Below are 15,571 nucleotides of genomic sequence, written 5' to 3'. Positions count from 1 at the left end.
AGGGCGCGCGCGCGCGCGCCGAGGCACCGCCGCCACCAGCACCACCGCTGCTGCCGCCGCCACCCCCTAGGCCCGGCGGGAACTACAACTCCCGGCGGCCCCCGCGCGCAGCCCGGCCGGGCCTCGCTCCCAGCAGCCCCCGCGCGGCGGCGGTGCAGCGGCCGAGGCAAGGTGACCGCGGCGGGTGCCGGCATCGTGGGGGCGCCGGGGGGGGGGCGTTAATTAACGGCTAATTACCGCGCTAATTACCCCGCGTACGCACCAAGTACCGTATTTACGTGTTTATAGCAGCGGCGGGTGTAGGTAACTGCGCGTTTTTCCCCGTTTTTCAGCCCAAACGGCAGCGCCGCCATGGTTCTGCGCCAGCTGCTGCGCGTCCCGGCCCTCCTGCGCGCGGCAGTGCGGGTGCAGCTGCGGAGGAACGTGGGGCTCTCGGCCGTGGCCTTCAACAGGGCGAAGGAGCTCGACCCGGTGCAGAAGCTGTTCCTGGACAAGATCCGGGAGTACAACACGAAGAGCAAGTGAGTGGGGGGGGGGGGGGAGCCTTAAGGCAGGGGGCAAAAGTGGGGGAAAGGTGATTTTAACAAATTATGACATAGGTTAACGTTGTAGTTGGGCCTTGCATGTTGCAGGTGTGCTCCTGTGTCAGCAAGCAACACCTTGGTAGGTGCTTAGATCACTGGGAGCAGACTGAGTTCATTCAAATGGCATCCACTTTAATTCATACTCAAAACTTGTCTCCCTCTGGTAATGGAATCAGAATACCCCAAGCTGGAAGGGATCCACAAGGATCAGCCAGCCCAACTCCAGCTATGCTTCTCTTGTCTTACCTACTCTTACCTCTTGCACACTTCCTTATGCAACCAATCACTGATTAACAACCCTTTGACGGCATGAAAGACTATAATAAGCATAATGCAGGGAAACTGTGAATAGCAGTCTCTTGTCGAGTTTCTCTTTAAACAACCCATGAGACCCCACATAAAGCTGAATAAAAGCATTTCACGTAATATACTTAGCTTTAAAATTGGAAGGCTGGCATAATGATTTGTTTTGTTTGTAGAATATAATATGCCAGTGCAGTTTTTGCCGACAGATTTCTTTGGTACAGAATGGTAGTTTTTAGCAGGATGTATTCCCAGGTCTAAAGCTAAGTTTAGAGCAAGGGTTTAAGTTTAGCTTTTGCATTTCAAAAGAACACCTGAAACCACTGACATATTGGCTGATACTTGGGGATATTTCTTCTCTGTTCGTGGTATATCTTGCTATAAGAATATATTTGGAAGGTGGTGTTGACCGTGTTGAAAACAAGATTCAAGTCCTTTCCTCTAGTTCAGGAGAAAGTTGCCGTATTAGCACACTGACCATACTGAAAAGTTTTTGGCTTGCTTACAAAAAACAAATAAAATTGAGTGGCTTTAACTCTGCTCTGAGACTGTTCTGAATGACCATTCTTGCTTTCCTGCAACACGTATTGATACTGTTATGAGCAAGAGAAGGCTTGCAGTTGGAAAGCTAACAGAAAAGGTACACCTTTTTCTCCCCCTTAAAGAACAGCTAATGTCTTCCTTCTTAGGGAGTAAAGGCACTCAATAGTTTTTTTGCACGCTGTGGAGCATGAGTAATCTGTGGATGTACTATTTTAACTACTTTATACATGCATCCCAAGAAATTCCTTTCTGAATCTGTATGAATTCATGGTGCCGTCTCTTGTTCTTTTTGCTTGTTTAATATTTAAATCATGTTCTCTTTGCAAAACTGAAGTTCAGCTTTTCTAAGATCACTAATTCAGAAATAGTAGAGGTACAAATCACATTTTTGTCAAGAAGTCACACCTGGCACAAGTGAAATGCCAGAGCCCTGCAAGTCTGGATATTCATTGTAGTTTTGTGTCTCGAAAGGCTGCCTCTGTAGCTTGGATTTTCACTATTTGTAGCAGAAAGCCTGCACTTACCCCTGAGAATGTTCTTTATCTGTAAGATAAGTAGGCCCTAAGGTGTGTCTTATATCGATTTTTGGAAATGCTCTAAATTATTTGCTTGATTGTCAAAATGGTAATTCATAAATTGCCATGAAAATGTAGAACTTCCACATAAAATTTCAGAACTGAACTGTGTATCAGAACTTTTTTTTTTTCTTTTTTAGGCAAGCTGGAGGGCCTGTTGATGTAGGCCCTGAGTTCCAGAAAGACATGAACGAATCGCTTGCTAGACTTCAACGGATGTACGGTGAGGGAGATCTAACCAAGTTCCCAGAATTTAAATTTGAGGGTGAGTTAACAATCTTACTGAACTTCTGATTGCAAATAAAGTAACGCTCACTAACTGGTCTTCACATAGTTAATTCCCTTTTGGTTTTTATCTGGACCATTAATCTCACTGAGATACCCTCAGTGAATATCCTTATTTTTCCAGTTCGGATGTGAACTTATACTGAGGCTTGACCAGACTTGCAGGCAGAGTGAAGTATCTTAATTACCTTTCACAGGCCCTAAAGAAATAGCCCCAAATGGCCCGTTGTTGGCATCTTTATTTCTCCCCAAAGAGGTCAGCAGACTGTAATTTGGAAACCAGTCTGTATCATCCGAACTGTGGTTCATAAACTTTGTAATCTTAGGATGTAAAGGCAAACTTTTTTTTTGTTTTTGTTTTATGACAGACTCATTTGTGTTGTTTCTCTTAAGAACACCTCAAAATCTCCGTTGCTCTCAAGCAGCCTTACCTACAGTCAGGTTGGGAAGGGGGGTAAGACATCTTTCCCATAATCAGTAAACAGCCGGCAGCTGGGATTCCACAATATTTTGTAGGGGGCAGTGCGTTGGGTTTACATGGCGAGGTTTGGGTAGCAGGGGGCTGCTGGTGTGGCCTCTGTGCGAGGAGACCAGGGGCTGTCCCCACATCAGGCACAGCAAGTTGCAGCAGGCTCACTGCAGGGCAAGGCTCAGCCCATCAGTGGCACTGGTGGCACCTCTGTGGTTTAAGGAAGGGTTAAAAAAAAGCTGCACAGCAGCTGTGAAAGGAGTGAGGAAAATATGTGAGATAAAAAATTCCTGCAGACACCAAGGTCAGTGAAGGAGGGGGATGCAGTCAAGTCAGAAACAAAGGAGTGAAGTTGAGCCTGGAAGACAGTGGATCTGTAGGAAAGGTGTTTTTACTTTTTGTTACTCCCTGTCCTATTCCATTTTTCATTGGCAATAAATTAATCTTGCACAAGTTGAGTCTGTTTTGCATAAGAGGGCAACTGATAAACGATCTTCTCTTTATCTTGAGTTCACTTTCTGATGAACTCTTTCATCTTATTTTCTTCTCCTGTTAAGGAGGAAGAGAGTGAGCAGCTTGGGGGGCACCTGGCAGCCAGCCATGGCTGACCCCACCACAGTCAGTGACCTGGAATTCTGATCAGACTAACCAGAAATTGTGGTTTAGACCAGGAACTCACCTTAATTTTTTTTGGTGGTATTTCAGTTGGATTGAGGAAGAATTTGGTGTCGAATTCTTACCGGTGCAAATAAAACAGAGCATCTGTCAAGTAGATCTATGGTGTTTCTTTTTTTCCCCCACAGAAAAAGAGGTGTTTCTTTTTTTCCGTTCCCAGTTTTAGGGATGTGGTTTATTTATATTCGGCTTTATTTCTATGTAATATGTGAAACAATACATATTAAAGTTCAGGATTTTTTTCTTTTGTAATGAAACAATTTACGTGGCAGTAGGAACAGATCAAATAAATGGGGGCGACACCACGTTACCCATTCTTTTATCACTGTTCTCTGTCCTTTAATCAACTTCAACAAGTTCTCAAGACTGTGGCTAGATGCTTTGTTTTTTCCTTTAGTGAAGATTCCTATAAACTGAGTCTTACCTTTCCGACGCCTCGTAGCAAAGGGAACAGGCATTAATAGCCGCTGTGTCAAAACTCTTACTACTTTGAGTTTGTGCCTTTGGCATCAAGAATTTGTTCCTTGTATTTTTTGTATAACGTGGAAATTATCGTTTGCTGAGTGGAGTTGACATTGTGCACTCCGTTCACTTAATTAGCTATGAGACAAGAACCAAGAGGACAGAAGAGCTTGGTTGCTTCTTCTTGTATCAGAGCTAAGTTGGAAGTAGTAGTCACGTTGTCTAGTAACATTCTGGTTGATTTCTTCAGTTCCCCGTCTGCCTTTTTCCCCCACCTCACCTGTTGCTAAAAGGTGTTGCAGTAGAGTGTTACGAGGGGGCACGTCTGTCTTAAACCACACTATATGCAACTGTAAGGTGGTAAGCCCTGCCTCAAGTGTAGTTTGTTCTTTAATGCTACTGTGGTGGTTTAACAGCTGATGGGCAGCTAAGCACCACTGCACGGCTCTCCAACTGCCCTCTCCTCAGAAGGACAGGAGAGAAAGAGAGCATGTGGGTTGAGATGAGGACAGGGAGATCCCTCTCCAAGTAAGTGGAGGTGTAGACTCCAATGTACAAGTCTTGGCCTGCCAGCTGAAAGTTTAGTTGTCTTTAAGTAGCAGATGAATGGTGGTATTTTAGGCTGGAATAAAAAGAAACTAACGTGGCTTTTCCCTTTCTCTGCCCTGCTTCTTCCTCCTTTAGAGCCCAACTTTGAGGAGACTCCGAAGTGATCTCTGCCGGTTGTACTCCAGACAGCAGTGTACATCCAAGGAGTTGCTGAACATGGCCTCAGTTGTAATTTAATAAATGTGATGTTTAAGTTTGATTTCAGAAGTGTGAAGTTCTTATGTGTATGGGGATCCTAGTTAGCTTTGCTTATCAACTCCTACAGTTAGGGAGGCAGCAAGTAGCGCTTCTCACTGTTAACTACTGAACTCCTTTGGCAAATACTGGTTTAGTGCTGATAAGATTATAATCCCAATGGTGATGCACCTGGAATAAACTACTTTTTTTCTCCGGAGTTTGTAGTATGTCAAGCTTCTGCAAGGAAAAAAAATAATCACAAGAGAACCCTAAATCTGTAGCGAAGTCCAAGGGAGGTGAAGGACCTGCAGAGCCAAAACGATAGGTACAAATGTGCTCATTTTACACTGCATCAATGAACATGAGTGATGAAGGATTACCCTTATAGAAGTGACTGAAACCTGTAAATGAGGTTGTGGTGTTTAAGCTTCAGTCACTGAACTACTGACACGCACATTTCAGGTTCTGAAGAACTATTTATTTGTAACGCTTCAGTAATTAGGGTCCAGATACTACAGCTTCAGTTGTGCTGGTATGATTCTTTTCATAATGGAAGTTACATATGCAGTCCACAGAAACAGACGCTTCCTCGAAGAAGAGATGCTGTAGGCATTTTATATTAGACAATAAAACAATGTTTGGGCTTCCATTACAAAGCAGCTTTGTTCTCCTAGAATAATGAGTTAAAGTTTGAGCAACTACTTACACGCTTCTAGATGGCTCTGGCAAACCCGGTACGTTGTCAAAGTACTTGTAAGAACAGAATCAGAACTGGGGGACAGTTTGAGACCTTGACAGGGCTGGAGATTTGAGTAGTAAAAGTACTGGTAACAAGGTCATCTGTCAAAATTATTCGGATAGACTATGCCAAGCTCCAAGCGTGAGTCCTTTATTGCTGCATGTGTGCCTCAACAAAATGAGAAGTCATCACACAAATTGACTTGTATATTCAACTTAGCTATATCTTTAAGTTAAGGGTTTGTTTTTTGTTTTTATTTTTTATTAAAAAAAACAATTAGGTTGACTAGATCTAAACAATAGCAATTCCTACTTTCCGTGTGTAGTACATGGAAGCAATATTTACAGAATAGAGGTCAAAAATCCCTTTGATATTTTTGTATAACAAGTAGTCATTTGATGTCCCTCACAGAGGCTGAAATCTTCTAGATAACAAAGGACTTGGTATGCTTGAAATCCTAAATGAAGGAAGGTAATAGATAAGTAATAGTTCAAATATTTTAACCACATTAACATTTAATGTGCATTTCAGAAGAAACTCAGGCATGCAGGCTGACAAGAAGCACACCTGAAACACTGTCAGTTATCAGTATATGCTCTTTCTATAAAGGAAAGCCTACAGAATGTACTGTTACACAGAACAGAAGTAATACCCTATTAAAAGGTAAAAGTATCATCATTCTTCAGCATGCTCTGTTTTGATTAAAGGATTGGGGTAGCTTTCAGACACCTTTTAAGCCTACTAGTGTAGCCTTAAACTGTAGATAGTGAAATTTTCTAGTTGAAGCTTTAGTTGGAGCTTCATTCTTTTTGCACCAGTTTGGAAAGCTGGAACAATGTATATGCAATTAAATCCTTTGAGCTCTCTCATTGAGCAAACAGGAAAAAAAAAAAAAAAACCAACCCACAATTTTAGCTTCCATATTTAATCAAGCCTTTTTAACCAATATTAGTCTTAAGCGGAACTAAGGCCCCAAATTTCTGTCACTGCTGCCTTGGTGCTTGTTTGACGTTCAGTTTCTTTGGTTAACTAATATGCACAAGCACATCAGAGTGGAACTCTTCCTCACACCAAATGGCATGGTTAATGGACAATAACTATTGTTATTTCCCTTTCCCCAGGTGTTAGTGGCATGTAGGGTTTTGAGTGCATGCAAAAACATCACAGATCTAAGGAATTTTGATGGAACCTGAAAATGTAAACACACTACTAAATGCAAAATACTTGCCTTTTCACTCATAGCTTGAGAGTTGGACTTCTTTCTGTTAATAGAACAGAAAAGGAAATTAGGTTAAACAGTGACTTTTTTGGTGTTTGTTTTAGCCCTTCGACAACTTTATTTATGAATGCATTTGTCCTGATTTCCAGTAATGCTTAATTTTTTTTCTCTTAGGAAAAAAATAAATTACAAAATCTCTAACAAATCCACTGAATGCTTTTAGACAGCTGTCATTATTTCATGAACCACTGCCAAGCTACCTTCCCTAGACTGACTCTTCAAGGCTTCCAGTTATGCTTTGTCTAATTCATGACCAGTATAAATATCACAGTATTTTAAAATAGTATTTTTCCTTACTGTATTGCTTTTTACCTGCCGTTACCTAAAAGCAGTAAGATAAACTTTAAAATCAATAAATAAAAAATGTGGAGGCCACCCAACCTCCAAGAAAACATGATTTTAGTCTCATGTGGGAGCACTAAAATAGATTGAGGAATTCTGACCTGCTAGTAAGAATTACCTAGTGGCAATTTAAGTGCATTAAATAAATTCATATCAAAGGAGTAGACCTTACAATGTCTACCAGTCATATTTTTACAAAACTGAAGTAACCTGTAGTTATGGTTCAATTTGGCCCTGAGCACCTTTTATCAGGTTTTGATGAGAAAAAACCTATGCCTCTAGCTGAGTTAAGGGTGTACACCATAACTACAAAAAAATACTTGTCTCTGCACATTTATCACAATAATAATAATTCATTTTCTGACCAGCACATTGGTTCTAATGAGGAAACGAGTTGGTGTGCCAAATCAGGTTTATTTCAGTGTTCAAAAAAGCCACTGTATGAGAATCAGAACAGAAAGACCTTAAGTATCACAGTTACTAAGTCATCAGAAATGTAGATTAAATTTATGGTGACTTGCATATAATTTGTATAAAAAAATAAGATACTTACTGGGAAGAACTTTCCTCTGCAGGGGGGGGAAAACAAGAAAAATTAGCACAACAGTAGTTTCCTTAAACTTGTTTGAAATATTAACTCATAGCTTCAGTTGCTAAATGAAATTTCTCATTTTGATGTACTGAGTTTGAACAGAAAAAGATTAGGTTGCTTTCAAAGGTAAACGTTCTAAGTGAGCGTGGATTCTAACATCAGCTCTGTTACCCTGTTACTTTCAGGCAGTGGCCTTTCCCACTCTGGCATTTGGGATCCCTTTTTGCTGTGCTGAACTCTACAGGCACTAACACAAATGCTATGGAGAAGTTGCTTGATGTCAAGCTTCTGTGAGTAATCCCCAAAAGCAAGTTTTCTCCATGTGCACTTTCACCGCAAACCAGAAGAGGGAGCCAGTAAATTACTTCATCAGAACTCAACTGCTCAAAAAACTGTTTTTGAACTCCAAGTAAGCTTGTACAGCTTGTTTTCATGGTGCCTTTCTTTTCCATGCCCTCTCGAAACTAGAGCAAAGAGGCTCTGGAAACCAGGGTTCTGTTCGTTGCTTTTCCTAGACTGCTGTCTGGTGGCCTTGTGCAACTGTACAAACATCTTCATTCTTACAGTATCTTTTATGGTAGAAGTAGGCAGAACAAAACTGCACAGTAAAGTTGCTGTTGTGCTAAAGAGTACTTTAGCTTAGGACCATGGAGCTACAGTCTTCATGAAAAGGAGGATGTTACAATCAGCAGAATTACAGCCCTATATTTTGAAACAAAGAGTGATTTTACTGTACTTACTTGTAAAATAACCCTTTTTTTGGGCATAAAATACTCCAAGGCCACATAATGCCATTACCAGTGCCACGAATACTACAGCAGCGATGATACCACTTACATTAAGGTCATCTGTAATTATAAAAGAGAAATCCAATGCTATAAATTTTAAAAAGTTCCATTAGCTGTTGTTTTTTGTTTGTTTTCCTAATTAATGCATGTTCCTTTTATATTTATGGGTGGATTTGGCCCAAGGTTTATAAATTAGTTACCAACATGCAGATGTGGATAAACTGTCTAAAAGCATTGCTGTATCACAGCCACAGTAAGAGGAGCGCTTCATACACTTCAAATCCTTACTCTGACACAAAAGTAAGGGAACAATAACAGAGGTCAAGGGATACCAATTTATTTTTATATCTACCCACAGTAAGTATTCAAGTTGTATGTCTCAAAGACTTCAAGATATTTTGTCTTAGTCTATTTAAACAAGTATTTTTATACAGTTTGCCTAAAATAACTGAAACAGCTGGTGAGTGTTGCATCAGTCCTGAAGAACTCTTCAGGTGAATTATGTAAAATTTAGTGTTTTTTAAAATAGTTTTTAAACAGCAAGGCTTTTAAATTAAACACACTGAAGGCCAAAAAAAAATATTAGCACATATACCTGAAGTTAAATTTTACACTGGGCTACTGAAAAGCGCAGCCATTTCTATTTTGAAGACGACAGCCTATGCCCATTTCCCAATATAATCCCTAAATGCTTCAGACAATCATCCATTTTAGCAAAAAGAAAAACACCAACAAGCAGAAAAAAATTGTTTGTTGTTATTTGATCTGTTTTTGTTATATGATGAATTACTTATTTGGATCCTGACTTTAAGCATACGTTAATACATAGTTGGGAATTTTTCCACCAAACCTATCAATTTTTGTGCGCTGGTTGACAGCAGTTCAGAACTTGGGTGAATATTTCCACAATAGAGGAATTCTCTCTTGGTAGCTTGTAGAATACTTGCTTATAATCAACCAGGAATTCATTAAAAGCTTTAATACAGTGATTTTCAACTAAGTTATAAGAAAGCACCAGACAACTTCTTTATGGAGTACTAACAGGAAATAGTAAAGCTTTTGTGCAGTATTTGTTAGGACCTTTTAGAAACTTTAAACATCTCTTTATCTTTTTTTTTTCATAGCAAATTTGTAACAGCTAATTTTATATTTTGCAAAAACATTCACACATTTTGGATTATTATAGATTCTAGCCTTCCAACCTTTGCTAAGTAACTGTATTAGTTAACCAGTATTACAATTCACCTACACTGCTCAAGTAGAAAAGAAAAAGGCAGCAGGACTGTTTTTTTTTTTTTAAGTCAGTGTACATTCCATGTTCCTCTGGCAGGTATGAATGAGTTTTTTTTCAGCTAAAGCTCTGATCTGTTACACGACAATCTCACATAAATGCATCTCAAAAGGGAGGCTATTCATTTAAAACAAACACCATGTAACAACAAAAGCCCCACAAAACACACACAAAAAAACATCCCAGAAACAAACAAACAAAAAGACAGTGAGTGGACTGGTACATTAATTATGCTGTACAACATCTACAAAACCATTCTGAAGCATTAAGGACCTCGTATGAATACTGCTGCTCTGTGACATTCAGTGTTTCGCAACCTTAATGCTGGATACTGCAGTAATTGTAAAGTACTCAGCTAGGTGCTTTTTTTTGTGAAACTCAGTGAGACATATTGCTGCTAAAAAGGAATGCTTTAGGTAGCCACCATAATTATGTATAAGGTGCTCTTAATATATGAATATTATTCCTCCCCTAAAATGCCATTATCAAACAGTAGTCTGTAATTCAGTCTTGTCTTAGCTTCTCAGCTGCATCATGCAATGAAATCAATCCAATTGCAAGACTGCTTTCTGCCCCTCTTTGCTCTGACACATACCGACTTGCATTCGCCTCACTGAGCATTTCTGAGGTAATCCAATCCCATTGGAGGCTTCGCAGAAATACTCTCCAGTGTCATTCTTTGTAACGGTGTTAAATAGCTGTTAAGACAGAGTCCAAAACCATTATGAGAATAGGGAAAAACACAAAAAACTGAATTTCCTACAGCACAGAAAATTTGACATATCAACAGTTAATATTTTTCCAAAAATACGAAGAAAGTGAGAATTTCAGTCTCACGTTCCTTTTGATTCTGCTCTCTAGTCACATCCCCTAATACTTAACTTCAGATACTGGTCCAAGTGTGCATTTTAAATGGATATTTTAACTAGATAGAGCATATCTAAAAGGAGTTTCTTTTTCAGTGATCAGCACTTTCCAGTAAAGTGTATTTTCTTAGACATGCTCCCATTTCAGAATCCCTGAAATCAAAACACTGTGTTCGTTTTACAAAATAAATAAATACCTAATAAATACTTAACATGGTAAGTATTAATAAATATTAATAAATACTTAACATAGTACAAAATATATTTTCCAAGTTTTTTTCCCCCAGAAATGCCAGTTTCTATGTGATTCCAATGGAGAAATGCTGAACTGCTTTACTTATGAAATACTATTGATGTAAAAATTCAAGTGAGAAAGTAAAAAATGGATGCTGACCTCATGTCAGTTCCTGTGCTTCTCTGTATTTATTTTTATAATTAGGCCTGTTACATCTTCTCCCTTTAATATATCCCATACATTAAGATTTTTCAGAAGCGATTAGTAATTTTGAGTAGCCCACTGAATTTCCACAGTGCACTGAAAGATCCACAGCACCTCTGAATGATTAGGCACACTGTAGTTTCTGAATTTGATCATGCACAAGAGCAGGATGTCCATAAAATGACCCTTCCAAAAAAAACCATCAGCTTACATTGCACAGTAAGTGGTATATAATTTTTATTTTTAGAAGGATCAGCTATAATGCAGCACAGGGGCAGAATGGAATGAGAAAAAGATGGCTAGTTCTCGGGGGGAACATAACAGAAAACACAGCTTACTTAAAGCCACTACTCATTCCCCTTGACAACAGAAGTACAAGACTGGAACCTTTAAATGCCACTGGATTGCTGAGATTCTGGACTGCCCTTGGTGCTGCTGCACTTCCCACTGAAGTGCATGAAGTTGCTATTTTAGATTTTAAGGTGCTATCAAATACCACTCTGTTGACATACTAAGAGATCATTCTCACCTCACACTGGCTGACTAACTGACAAGGTGAAATTTGTCATTTATTTGCTAGATTCTGCTCATTTATCATTACTACAACCTTATAATTCACCCAGCTTGCCTATTACACTCAATCTCTATGGCTTGTCATTGGTCTGAGGCAGAAACTGTACCTTATACACGTTAGCACATTTCAGCATGACATTGATCTCTGACAGAGACCTTGTGCCTTGGATTAAGCCAAGGAGCATCACTGTACAAAACAGTAAATTTGGTCTTCATAGCTGGTTATTACAGAGTTGTTATGACACTTACCAGAGTGCCGGACTTTTTATTCATGGTGTAAGTTATGTTTGCTGCTCTAGCACTGCCTGTTCCTGTCTTACCCAGTAAGGCAACCCCGTTCTTGTACCACTGGTACTCAGACGGAGGGGACCCCTCAGTTTCCTTACAGCTCAGTTCCACCACTGTTCCCGTCATTGCAGAGCTGGGTACCTCACATACTGGAGTAGTTGGAGCAACTGGAAAATTAAATTGCACTTGTTACGCAGTCTTATCACTACTGCCTATCTCACAACAGTTTGAGAGTCACAGAGGAGGTGAACTTGTGCACGTGCTTAACAACTACCACAGCAATGAATAGAGAGGCTCTGGAGACAGGGTGGAAGGCAGAGTCCTGCTACTGAAGAGCACTGTAAAATTCGTGAGTTGCTAAAAGCAGTGGAAGGCAGAGGTTTGCTCCCAGCCTCCCCCACCACATGCTGTGTCATCCTGTCTCCAATCTATGCATATTCATCCAAACCCTCGGTAGCTTGTTCCACTCCTCTGCGGAGGCCTCTGTGGGACCTCTTGCTCCCAGACAGAGGAGGGATGTCTCAGCGAATCTGGAGTCCAGCAGTTTTTTTTTTTTCCTCACTAATATTTAAAAACAGAAGTGGAGAGGAGTAAAAAGATTTTTGTATTAAAAAAAGTCTACTGTGTTTTGAAAAGCACTTGTCAGAAAGAATTAACAAGACTGGCCATCATCACAGCCACAGTGTGAATCTTAAATAGAAGATGAAAAGCAATTGTCTACCAATTTCATTTTAAATTAAAAAAAAAAAAGCATACTCCTCCCCCTGCTCCCGATCAAGTACCTGTTTAGCATTTTTCTTTCATAGTTCTCTGAGCAGTGAAAATCAGTGTGGAAAGTGTTCAAATGCTTTCCTTAGGTTTTGCTGGAGTATTCAGAGAAATTTCTGTCAGGTTCTGCATCACAGATGCAGGACAGCTCTGTCATTAATATGAAGGTCTTTTTTTCCAATTTTTATTACGTCAACAGAAAAGGAACTTGATTTTATTTTGGTACCTTGACTACCCAGAAGAAAACTAATGGTGATGAGGAATGCATGTTACATGCATGTTAAATGCATGTTAAAAGCAAAAATTCTAAAAACAAAACAAGACACACCTAACTCCCATAAACTTTCAAAAGGTTTTGTGCACAAGACACACTAACACCCACCACTCTCTTCAGGCTCCAAGATCTCAACTTTAAGTTAAGAAGCTACGTTTTAAAAAGGCAATCTGTTGAGAGAGTGGAAGAAGGAAGGAAAAAGTGTGGTTACCTCATTATCGGAGTTAAGCAAAACTTCATGAATTTATTATATTTTATGGAGAAATTTGAGACAGTTTTTAAAGATCAATTATTTTTCTAATAAGAAATACAGAAACTTGCAAAACAAATACTTTCTTTCCTCCCTATGAGGAAAAAAAAAGAAAACTACCCACCAATCATTAATTGACTGGGAAAAAATCGGAGGGACAATGGAAGAACAATGTGCTCAGTATTCAGTTTTCCCTCCTTTCCTCAAATGGGGAAAAAACAAGAAAAAAAACCACAATAATAATAAAAAATAATAACTTCTGTCCTGTAAATAAAGTCCACAGATTGCTAGCTGGCATCATGCAGACACTGCAGTAGTTTCTCCTTCCAAAACCAGGAGGAGATTGTAGCATTGGAACGAACTGCTGCTTTGGAATATTTGATAAGTGTTGACAGATGCTGACTTTCCGGTGCCAAACATCATGATCAGCTTATCTAGATTCTCAGCCACTGAGCGACTTCAGTTTTTGTAGAAACAGACATTTCACCATCACATGAATCAGCATACTTGCTAACTTCTGACAACAAAAATACACATTTATATCAATAAAGAAACTAGTTACATTCTTTGAACTACGTTACAGAATATGAATCCATGCATGAACGTATGTTTATAACCCAACCCAAGGAAGACTCAAAAATCCTACAGGCACACACTCTATGGACAACCCTGCACGCAGCACCTCTTGCCATCATTCAATTTCTTTACGGAAGCCCAAATAAAAAAAGTTTCTTTCTACCCAATACTGTGAGAGTAATGGTAGCCTCTCCTAGGTGTTGCCCCTCTTCACTCTTTGCGCTGATTTCACAGCGGTAGGTCCCAGAATCCTTTCTAGTCACATTTCTAATACGGATTCCTGTATTCAGCATCTCTGCTCGGTCTTTAAGATCACCTTTAAGAGAGAACAAACAGTGGTTTCTGGTCATCGCTTATAGAAATCATCTATGTCTCACTGGCTTGCTCTGAAATCACATACAGTTTATGCACTATTGCTCATTTATTCAGTGTTGGTCATCTATCACCAAGGAGCAGCACGTAATCCCCCTCCCATGACATTAAGAACCTTCCATAAACTTGTCCACTTAGTCCAAAAAAAAAAACCAACAACCTCAGTTCAAAAACCTATGTAATTTTTTTGTTGGAAGATGGAATACTTTTTTTGGTAAACTGTGAACATTTCAAGAAATCATGTATGGATGTAGTCATGTGACAAAAAAAAAAGATAATTTTCCACTTGGAGGGATGGCAATCACTAACTTATTTCTCTTACAGAAATGATTCTTACCACAGCAAAGTATGTGACATTTTAACTTGTCAAGAAAAAAAAATTGAAGGAATTAGCAAAAGATATTGCCATCAGACTTCCTACAATGAGATTTTCTTCATTTTACATCTTGTTATGAAATTAAACTTACTTGCACAAACAGAATCACGAGTTCCAGCATCTTTTAAAATGACATATATGCAGAAAAAAACAAGTTCATCAACAAGATCAACACATCTTGCGAGCTCTACAAACTAACAAAATTGCTGTGGCTTTGTTTTACTTCTCAAGTAATATAAATATGTCTTTATTTACTTCTCTTTATTTGTCGTGTACCAGAGACCCGTATTTTCTTCAACACATAAAGCTGTGGTATGTCTTTTAAAGAACATATAAGCAGAAATTCTACTTCCAAAAAGTAGATACAAATAATTTAAAAGGTATTGCTGAGTTTATATTTTAATGTATATAAAAAATGTTGCATTATTCATATCTAAGCCCCCAGATCTACAGGAGGTTTCAGAAACCTCTTTGTAAGATAGGAGTGCAGAGCTTTCAACAGTTTTAAAGGAGTTTATGTTTGAATGTAATTTCATTTTTGAAAAAAATTCAATAAACATGCAGAATCATTTTTCTTAGTCTCCAGTTTTATTTAACTTCATTCAAAATGTAACTAACCACTGAAGATTTTATTAAGAAAAGCTTTGTTTTCCCCTGAGGAAATATTCTTTTCCTCAGAAGGACTGATGTTCAGTTCAGTACAAGAGTCATGAGCATCCTCTTTCAGTCATTTTCCTATTATTATTTCCCAAGAAACAGTTGATATATATGCTAGAGAAGGGCATGTTAAATGATCAGTCTAAGCTTGTATTGTCCTACCTGTAAATTCACCATTGTAGTACACAAATGAAACTCCTTGAGACTGGATTTTCTTCCATTCTATTCTTAGACTCATCCCTTTTGAAAATTTGTGCTTGCAACTCAGAATAGCCTCTAAGGAGGAAACAAACAAACGAACAAACAACAACAAAGGAACAAAAAGCAAAAGAGAAAGTTAGAGCTTTCAGCATCATATTGGTACACAATCAGGTTCCATGAAATTAACATTCCCTCTTCATATATCTTGAGCAGTCAGC

General features: G+C 39.0%; 2 protein-coding genes across 6 annotated transcripts in view; one reads left to right on the top strand and one right to left on the bottom strand.

Annotated features, from left to right (window-relative positions):
- The first annotated feature begins 27 nt into the window (after nt 1-27).
- Nucleotides 28-4,704, top strand: ATP5PF (ATP synthase peripheral stalk subunit F6). Of its 2 annotated transcripts, none has more exons than XM_048045799.2 (4): nt 28-171; nt 333-521; nt 2,146-2,270; nt 4,581-4,704. In XM_048045799.2, the coding sequence occupies exons 2-4, from the start codon at nt 352-354 to the stop codon at nt 4,607-4,609; spliced, it is 324 nt and encodes a 107-aa protein (XP_047901756.1). In that variant the 5' UTR covers nt 28-171; nt 333-351; the 3' UTR covers nt 4,610-4,704. The 2 variants fall into 2 exon arrangements, with proteins under 2 accessions (XP_047901756.1, XP_047901757.1); XM_048045800.2 differs by having other exon boundaries at nt 30-166.
- A 434-nt stretch (nt 4,705-5,138) lies between these two features.
- The window catches only part of JAM2 (junctional adhesion molecule 2), a 35,688-nt gene continuing 25,255 nt past the window's right edge, over nt 5,139-15,571 (bottom strand). For 3 of the 4 annotated variants that reach the window (XM_048045795.2, XM_048045798.2, XM_048045797.2), the window contains 8 exons: nt 15,315-15,428; nt 13,911-14,063; nt 11,841-12,046; nt 10,309-10,411; nt 8,375-8,482; nt 7,596-7,611; nt 6,650-6,683; nt 5,139-5,878 (listed from right to left, as the gene is read on the bottom strand). In XM_048045795.2, the coding sequence (XP_047901752.1) occupies nt 5,846-5,878; nt 6,650-6,683; nt 7,596-7,611; nt 8,375-8,482; nt 10,309-10,411; nt 11,841-12,046; nt 13,911-14,063; nt 15,315-15,428 (767 nt within the window). In that variant the 3' untranslated portion in view covers nt 5,139-5,845. The remainder of the gene's footprint in view (nt 5,879-6,649; nt 6,684-7,595; nt 7,612-8,374; nt 8,483-10,308; nt 10,412-11,840; nt 12,047-13,910; nt 14,064-15,314; nt 15,429-15,571) is intronic. The other variant, XM_048045796.2, reaches the window with a different exon arrangement.

Source organism: Anser cygnoides, chromosome 1, assembly GCF_040182565.1.
Source record: "Anser cygnoides isolate HZ-2024a breed goose chromosome 1, Taihu_goose_T2T_genome, whole genome shotgun sequence".
NCBI classification, from domain to species: Eukaryota; Metazoa; Chordata; class Aves; order Anseriformes; family Anatidae; genus Anser; species Anser cygnoides.
This window is presented reverse-complemented; position numbering and strand designations above follow the sequence as displayed.

What these genes read in the sequence shown, in the direction of transcription:
- ATP5PF (XM_048045799.2), top strand. Translation starts at nt 352, where the DNA reads ATGGTTCTGCGCCAGCTGCTGCGCGTCCCGGCCCTCCTGCGCGCGGCA. An exon ending in GAGTACAACACGAAGAGCAA is followed by an intron (nt 522 to 2,145) that starts GTGAGTGGGGGG and finishes TTTCTTTTTTAG; the next exon opens with GCAAGCTGGAGGGCCTGTTG. An exon ending in CCCAGAATTTAAATTTGAGG is followed by an intron (nt 2,271 to 4,580) that starts GTGAGTTAACAA and finishes TTCCTCCTTTAG; the next exon opens with AGCCCAACTTTGAGGAGACT.